Source organism: Oncorhynchus masou, chromosome 15, assembly GCF_036934945.1.
Source record: "Oncorhynchus masou masou isolate Uvic2021 chromosome 15, UVic_Omas_1.1, whole genome shotgun sequence".
NCBI lineage: Eukaryota > Metazoa > Chordata > Actinopteri > Salmoniformes > Salmonidae > Oncorhynchus > Oncorhynchus masou.
The window spans coordinates 66,006,378-66,015,615 of NC_088226.1; the positions used below are offsets into that span (position 1 = coordinate 66,006,378).

General features: G+C 43.0%; 1 protein-coding gene across 1 annotated transcript; it reads left to right on the plus strand.

The window, feature by feature from the left end:
• The first annotated feature begins 2,847 nt into the window (after window positions 1-2,847).
• LOC135556688 (tripartite motif-containing protein 29-like) lies at window positions 2,848-8,064 on the plus strand. Its single transcript, XM_064990074.1, has 4 exons — window positions 2,848-3,488; window positions 5,429-5,524; window positions 5,633-5,866; window positions 5,982-8,064. The coding sequence occupies exons 1-4, from the start codon at window positions 2,898-2,900 to the stop codon at window positions 6,207-6,209; spliced, it is 1,149 nt and encodes a 382-aa protein (XP_064846146.1). The 5' UTR covers window positions 2,848-2,897; the 3' UTR covers window positions 6,210-8,064.
• The last annotated feature ends 1,174 nt before the right edge of the window (window positions 8,065-9,238 follow it).

The following is a 9,238-nucleotide window of genomic DNA, read 5'->3' on the forward strand; positions in this document are numbered from 1 at the left end:
ATGTGTAGAACAGCATGAAACTAACTATAAAATGGCACATTTTTCTCTTTGCCCCATGGCAAAATCTGTAGAATAGTAGGAAGTTTACTGTTTTCCTCAAGAAAATCCTAAATTCAAATATGAAAGGGGGTCCTTGCTCAGACCTAGTCGGGAGCCACTGCTGACTGCTCCATTCAACTGTCCTTAGACCCCGATACAAACAAATATTTTTAGGACAAGTGTGGATTTGTGTCAATTTTGAGTCACAGGATTGCAGTGGAAAATCAAGCACTGTCTGTTGTGTGCAATTCCTGTCCCAGGGCCTAACATATCCTGATAACACTGTCGTCAGATGTTTTTCAAATGTTTAATCTCTATCCAGTTTAACAATGTATTTAGTCTATGTTGTGTCAATAGCTCTCCTGCCACCACCACCACACCCTGCCTCTCCACAACCACTCAGCTATGACCACAACTACAACATCAGATAAGACACAAGCAGAGATGGTGGCTGAAGATGAGAAATAGTGTTGGACAGAGATGTCTTCATTGAAAAACTAATCCATCACAACAAAGAGACATGGGTACTGAGTGATGATGTAAAAAAGAGACATGGGTACTGAGTGATGATGCAACAAAGAGACATGGGTACTGAGTGATGATGGAACAAAGAGACATGGGTACTGAGTGATGATGGAACAAAGAGACATGGGTACTGAGTGATGATGCAACAAAGAGACATGGGTACTGAGTGATGATGCAACAAAGAGACATGGGTACTGAGTGATGATGCAACAAAGAGACATGGGTACTGAGTGATGATGCAACAAAGAGACATGAGTACTGAGTTATGATGGAACAAAGAGACATGGGTACTGAGTGATGATGGAACAAAGAGACATGGGTACTGAGTGATGATGCAACAAAGAGACATGGGTACTGAGTGATGATTGAACAAAGAGACATGGGTAATGAGTGATGATGAAAAAAAGAGACATGGGTACTGAGTGATGATGCAACAAAGAGACATGGGTACTGAGTGATGATGCAACAAAGAGACATGGGTACTGAGTGATGATGCAACAAAGAGACATGAGTACTGAGTTATGATGGAACAAAGAGACATGGGTACTGAGTGATGATGGAACAAAGAGACATGGGTACTGAGTGATGATGGAACAAAGAGACATGGGTACTGAGTGATGATGCAACAAAGAGACATGGGTACTGAGTGATGATGCAACAAAGAGACATGGGTACTGAGTGATGATGCAACAAAGAGACATGGGTACTGAGTGATGATGCAACAAAGAGACATGAGTACTGAGTGATGATGCAACAAAGAGACATGGGTACTGAGTGATGATGCAACAAAGAGACATGGGTACTGAGTGATGATGCAACAAAGAGACATGAGTACTGAGTTATGATGGAACAAAGAGACATGGGTACTGAGTGATGATGGAACAAAGAGACATGGGTACTGAGTGATGATGGAACAAAGAGACATGGGTACTGAGTGATGATGCAACAAAGAGACATGGGTACTGAGTGATGATGCAACAAAGAGACATGGGTACTGAGTGATGATGCAACAAAGAGACATGAGTACTGAGTGATGATGCAACAAAGAGACATGGGTACTGAGTGATGATGCAACAAAGAGACATGGGTACTGAGTGATGATGCAACAAAGAGACATGAGTACTGAGTGATGATGCAACAAAGAGACATGGGTACTGAGTGATGATGCAACAAAGAGACATGGGTACTGAGTGATGATGCAACAAAGAGACATGAGTACTGAGTTATGATGGAACAAAGAGACATGGGTACTGAGTGATGATGGAACAAAGAGACATGGGTACTGAGTGATGATGGAACAAAGAGACATGGGTACTGAGTGATGATGCAACAAAGAGACATGGGTACTGAGTGATGATGCAACAAAGAGACATGGGTACTGAGTGATGATGCAACAAAGAGACATGGGTACTGAGTGATGATGCAACAAAGAGACATGAGTACTGAGTGATGATGCAACAAAGAGACATGGGTACTGAGTGATGATGCAACAAAGAGACATGAGTACTGAGTGATGATGGAACAAAGAGACATGAGTACTGAGTTATGATGGAACAAAGAGACATGGGTACTGAGTGATGATGCAACAAAGAGACATGGGTACTGAGTGATGATGCAACAAAGAGACATGAGTACTGAGTGATGATGGAACAAAGAGACATGGGTACTGAGTGATGATGGAACAAAGAGACATGGGTACTGAGTGATGATGGAACAAAGTTAAACATGTGCCTCAGTTGAATAGAAAACTAAAACTATATAAAGGAGGCTGCCGGGGGAGGATGGCTCATAACAATGTCTGGAATGGAGTAAATGGAATGGTATCAAACACTTGGAAACCATGTATTTGATGAGTTAAATTACCATTCCATTAAATCCATTCCAGCCATTACTATGAACCTGTCCTCCCCAATTAAGGTGCTACAAACCTCCTGTGGTACTGAGTGATGATGGAACAATGTAAAACGTGCCTCAGTTTAATAGAACATGAAAACTATATGAAAGTGGTGTTGTGTGGGTGTGGGAGGGGGAGGGAGGGGGTTGCAACCCAAGACAGTCATAACACACTATAACATTACTGTACATTATTACACACATTCCTGTATATCACTGTATGTTATTGTTCATGGCTGTGTTGTGTAAATGTCGTCCAAAGACCTCCACTACATATGCCCTCTGCTGGCCAGACTGTCTGATATCCCAGTTCAGAAAAAGAACCAGGCAGAAAGCCCAGATTCAAGGGAAGCCACTCCTACTGCTCAGAACAAACCGTTAAACTGGGAAACGAAACCATCTCTGTGAATCTGCTGCTCAGTCTGATAGGGTGTTTCACAATGGCAGAAGCACATTTTGAAGATATGGATCTGATTACCTGTTCAATCTGTCTGGATTTACTGAAGGATCCGGTGACTACTGCCTGTGGACACAGTTACTGTATGGGCTGTATTATAGAACACTGGGATCAGGATGATCTGAAAGGTTTCTACAGCTGTCCACAGTGCAGACAGACCTTTATCCCAAGGCCTGTTCTAAACAGGAGCACTGTGCTGGCTGAAGTGGTGGAGAAACTGAAGAACAGAGGACTCCAGGCTGCTCCCCCTCCTGCTCACTGTTATGCTGGACCTTTAGATGTGGGGTGTGACAGCTGCATTGGGAGAAAACTCAAAGCTTTCAAGTCTTGTCTGATGTGTCTGGCCTCTTACTGTGAGACTCACCTCAATCTTCACAATGACCTCAACCGAGGAAAAAAACACAAGTTGATTGATGCCACTGGACAACTCCAGGAGAAGATTTGCCCTCATCATGACAAATTGCTGGAGGTTTACTGTCGTACAGATCAGCAGTGTATCTGTCTGCTGTGTGTGATGGATGAACATAAAGGCCATGATACAGTGTCAGCTGCAGCAGAGAGGACTGAGAAACAGGTAAAGATGGGAACAGTCAAATATCACACAATGCATTCATCTTTTTAAGCCTGACATTCAGACTAGTGAGTGAAAATAGGTGTAAGAAGAATAGAGAGAATCACAAGTAGTTCGTGTGGCAAAGCTTTTGTATGTAAAGTATTTTTGTTTAAAAATAAATGTCTAATCTGATAGGTTGGCGAGAGATTTCAAGGGTGGGGAGAGTGCCAGAGAGGGGTGGACATGGAGGGGGCTTGGCTTGAATCGCTGAACACAATGACGTGACGTGAATAAGAACGTGCTTGGGTTATTACTAGCATCATAACTTCACTGAATTACACAATGATATACTAGACATTAGAAATCATTTAGGAACAAAAAATAACACGATTACCCACACACACATAGTATTATATTACTGAAAATTATTATGCACCATATATTGCTGTATTTTACATAATAGATCATCAACATGGGGATATGCGATCTTTGGAAAAATAATTAACGAAGTGGAAGGTGTGCTATGGTAACGGATGTGAAACGGCTAGCTTAGCGGTGCCCGCCAAATAATGTTGCAATCAATGACGTCACTTGCTCTGATACCTTGAAGTAGTAGTGCTCTGCAAGGGCCGTGGCTTTTGTGGCGGGATGGGTAACGATGCTGCGTGGGTGACTGTTGTTGATGTGTGCAGAGGGTCCCTCGTTCGCGCCCGGGTATGGGCAAGGGGACGGTCTAAAGTTATACTGTTTACACTAGCCAATGTTCCCTCTAAACTGCGCGCTCCTCCTCCAGGATAGTAAATACCTGGCAAGCTTAGTAAGAAATGCAAGAGACTGAGTGTCACTGAATTCCGCCCCATTAGTTTGCACTGTAGATTAACATTTATTCTGTGATCGAATCAACATTATATCAGCCCCTTTTCAATGCAACAAACCAAAACAAATCTAACTTTGCAAGATTGAGTCTGCTTTTCAGATCAGTCCCGGTCAGATCAGAGCGCAGGAAGCTCGTGTGCACATTTATTGAAATGATTTGCTAGTTAGCGAGTTATTAGGCCAGTTATAGATAGCTATAGGTCAGCAATGGAGAGTTACTGCTTCCTACAGCAGCACAAAATGTATAGGCTACATTTCAAGCTACCTTTATAAAGCCAATCAGTTAGAAAGATTATGTCAAAATTAAAGGGGCAGTGTTGTAGTTTGATACAGGCTTGAATATGTAAATATGTCAATTAGCAGAGGGGTAGCCTACATGGTCTAATTCTCTGTGTGGTGATAATAATTAATTTTATTTTGTTCCCCTGTTTCTTGCATCATAGAACACAATACAATGGTATTTACAGTCACCTATTTGGCCCACGGTGTTACAGACCAAGTAAAGCATCATTATCTAATGTCAAGCCTTTCATAATGTAAAACCATTTCATGCAATGTAGACCTGCATTGAACACCACATATATGTTATGGGATGTGCTCCATTGGTTTTGTTAGTAGGCTTACATTATGCTCAGATAGCCAGAATATATTGGCTACTGTCTAAAACTGTAAGGGTACAGCCTCAGTGTTCACTGTAAATGCGCGCCGGACGTTGCACAAAATTCTCACAATGTTCAAGTTTCTGCTCACAAGACTTACAATTTGCTCTGTGCTCCAAAACATGTGATGGAACATTGATGCAAACCTTTCATGGAATTGCATTAATAACAGTTCTGTTCCAGAACACTACAGATCGCTTTCGTTCCCGGTTCTGTTTCCGATCCTCTAAAAATTACTTATTTTCCGGTTTTCAGTTCTGTTCCCTGAAATGTTCCTTCAGAACTGAAAGTGAACGTGGTTTCAACATCAGGGAAAGATGCTTTTTCAACCCTTTTTACGCCATTTTGCTTTCTGGGTACCTTGTCAGATGCACAGTAGCCTACCTGATAGTTAGTGATTTATTGGTCTGATAATCTTCTCTGCAGAAGCAGATGGGGGAAAACAGTCTGAAATCCATGCTGAGAATCCAGGAGAGAGAGAAGGAGATGCAGGAGCTGAGACAGGCTGTGGACTCTCTGAAGGTGAGTGATGGGACCAATACTTTAATAATGTTCAGGCTGTCTGGGGTCCTGATGAGAGATAAGTTAATAGGGAGGATGAAATGTCCCCTCTCACCTCTGTCCTAACAGTGCTCTGCACAAGAGGAATTGTCTGACAGTGAGAGGACCTTAACTGAGCTGATCCTCTTCATTGAGAGAAGGCGCTCTGAGGTGAATGAGCTGATCAGAGCCCAGGAGGAGGCTGAAGTGAGTCGAGCTAAAAGGCGACTGCAGCAACTGGAACAGGAAGTGGCTGAGTTGAAGAGGAGAGATACTGAACTAAAGCAGCTTTCACACACAGAGGATAACATCCATTTCCTCCAGGTGACACTAACTTAAATGTTGCAAAGAAATTGCTTTTCAATGGCTGTCTCTAGACATTCTTTCCCTGTGGAATGTGTTTGAAATCAAATAACCTTTGTCTTTCTCAACATCATAGAGTTTCCAGTCTCTCTGTGTTACTCCTGGATCTGAGGCCATACCCAGCATCAGTATCACATTTGAACAAGCGAAGAAATGTGTCTCTGACCTGAAAGAGATCTGCAAGGTGGAAATGGACAGGATATCCAGGAAAGATGTGTTTAAATCAAATAATATGATTATAATATTTGTTTTTATTATTGTCTTGTTTCTAATGTTTTTTGGGAGAGGGGGGGGCGGGGGATGAATCAGCTTTAATATTGCAGATAGATTGTGACTTATATCAGCGTAATTGTCTGCATCATTTCCAATACCCCATATATATATATATTTTGAAAACATCATCTTAAATATATTTTCCTTTTTTATTAATTTCCCCAAACCCTACCACCACTCCCCTAACTGGAGTAACTAATGGACAGAATACTTAGGCTTCCACTTCCTTTATACATAATACATACATTTCACGGACACTGTATTTGACATTAGTTATCTTTGAAGACCATCTACCTCTGAAGACCATCCAGTTTTGATTTCTATTTGTCATATACATTTCTCATATTCTGAACCTTTCTAATCTCACAGTTTCTACAGATTGTAAATATTAAAGATAAACACCTTTGCTAAGAGTATTATTATATTATTGATCGATTGACTGTGACTTTTCAACAACCAGTAGCATGAATTTGTTAGTACAGCACACACTACACAAGCACTGCATCACTCATTAACTTGACTTGGCAATCTCTTCTCCCATATGACCAGTTGGAAAAGTCTAAGTGGGATCCTTAGGACCTCCAACTCTGATGTCACCCCAATGAAGGTTACATTTTAAACGGTTAAAGGAACAGGTTAAGGTTAGGGTTAAGTTAAGGGTTAGGTTTAGGGTTTAGTGTAGGGACATCCAAAGGATACCATTTAGCATCAACCATGCCAAATTGCCCATTTCCCACTCACTTTTAGAAACTCAAACGGGGTGCGTTCAGTTCAATTAAACGCTTGCTTTGTTTGCGTAACGGCTTGTACTGAATGACACGTTTCCCAAAAACGCTCTTCAATGTTCTGCTCCGTTTGGTGGGTGTGGCAGGGTGTGTCATGAAGCAACAAGTGGTGTATTTAAAGGAAAGCGGCCATGCTGACAGCATTCCCTAAATCACAACCCAACCCCTTACAATTTTTCAACTGGTCGTTCAGAACAGCACCGTTTCCGTTTAATTGAATAATGCATTACATTTTATTTGTGCTGAATGCAGCCCTGATGCCCAAGGGAAGGGCGCCAGAGGTGATTGGCCAACATATGGGTGCAGAGATTGGCTGACTGACTTGTCAATAATATATTCTTAAAGGCACAGGGCCTTTTTCCTCTTCCTGGACTGGTTCCTGCTGACATTGGATCCCAACACAGCACATCAACTCCTGTGTCTATCTGAGGGGAACCAAAAGTTGACCAGGAGTGATAAGATTCAGCCTTATCTCAACCATCAACATATATTCAGCCACTGGAAACAGGTTTTGTGTGGAGAGTGTCTGTCTGGAGCTACTGGGAGGAAGAGCGGATCGGGTTGAGGTTGATTTAGCCATCTCAGATAAAGCCATCAGCAGGAGAGGAAGTGGTAATGACTGTTGGTTTGGAGGTAATGACCACAGCGCTCCTACCGACAGTGAGTCACGTGGACGTGGAACGTTATAATGGGGAAAACGAGTGACTGTTAAGGAAATTTTTATCAATGATGACTAATTATGTGTACCTTTCAATCAGGACTGACTAGTCCAAATGCTATTATGTACTGTACATATATGAATTTTCCCTCTTGCTCCCATTCCCAATTGTATATAATATAGTCAGGAGTCTAGTAACAATGACGGTCTGTTCCTTTGTACAAATGAATGAACTATCTCCAGACTGTCTAGAATGCTGATTTACAATGACTGACCTTGGCTTTAGGCGAGGAGGGAAGGCTCGAGAACTATAGGGCCTCTCTACCGGTGTCATGAAGAGATAGAACATTTAGAAAACGCTGACGTCATTTTCAGTTTATAACCTGTGGAAAAATGTGTATGTACCAGTACTCTTCAAGAATAAATGCTGAGCCTGTTTTTAAGACTGGTCTCGATCTATTTCATGCAAAAATAATAAACTTACAACTTATTATGAAATAGATAGAGTGTGATTTTGGTTTTGGCTACAAAACATATAGGAATTTAGAATTCCTCTAACAGTGACCTAAGCGACTTTGAGTGTGGTCTGATCGTCGGTGCCAGCCTCGCGGCATCCAGTATCTCAGAAACGGCCGCCCTCCTGGGCTTTTCATGCATGACGCTGTCTAGGGTTTACCGACAATGGTGCGACAAACCAAAAAACATCTAGTCAGCGGCAGTTCTGTGGGCGAAACAGCTCGTTGATGAGAGGTCGAAGGAAAATGGCAAGAATCATGCAAGCTAAAAGGTGGGCCATCAATGGACAAATACCGTCTCAGTACAACAGTGGGGTGTAGAACAGCATCTCGGACTGCAGAACTTTTCGATCCTTGTCACGGTTGGGCAATTGCAGCAGACGACCACATCGGGTTCCATCCTGTCAGATAAAAACAACAAGAAGTGGCTCCATCCCGGTTTCTGTTGCATCATGCTGATTGTAGAGTCAGGATTTGGCCTAAGCAGCGTGAGTCCATAGACCCGTCCTGCCTGGATTCAACGGTACAGTCTGTTGACGGTGGAGTACTGGTGTGGGGAATGTTTTCCTGGCACACATCAGGTCCCTTGATACCAATTGAGCAACGATTGAACACCTTTCCACCCCAGACAGAGTGGTCCTACTTTTACACCCCAGACATAGTGGGCCTACCTTTCCACCCCAGACAGAGTGGGCCTACCTTTCCACCCCAGACAGAGTGGGCCTACCTTTCCACCGCAGACTGAGTGGGCCTACTTTTACACCCCAGACAGAGTTTTGCCTACCTTTACACCCCAGACAGAGTGGGCCTACCTTTCCACCCCAGACTGAGTGGGCCTACCTTTCCACCCCAGACATAGTGGGCCTACCTTTCCACCCCAGACAGAGTGGGCCTACCTTTACACCCCAGACAGAGTGGGCCTACCTTTACACCCTAGACATAGTGGGCCTACCTTTCCACCCCAGACAGAGTGGGCCTACCTTTCCACCCCAGACATAGTGGGCCTACCTTTCCACCCCAGACAGAGTAGGACCTACCTTTCCACCCCAGACAGAGTGGGCCTACCTTTCCACCCCAGACAGAGTAGGACCTACCTTTCCAC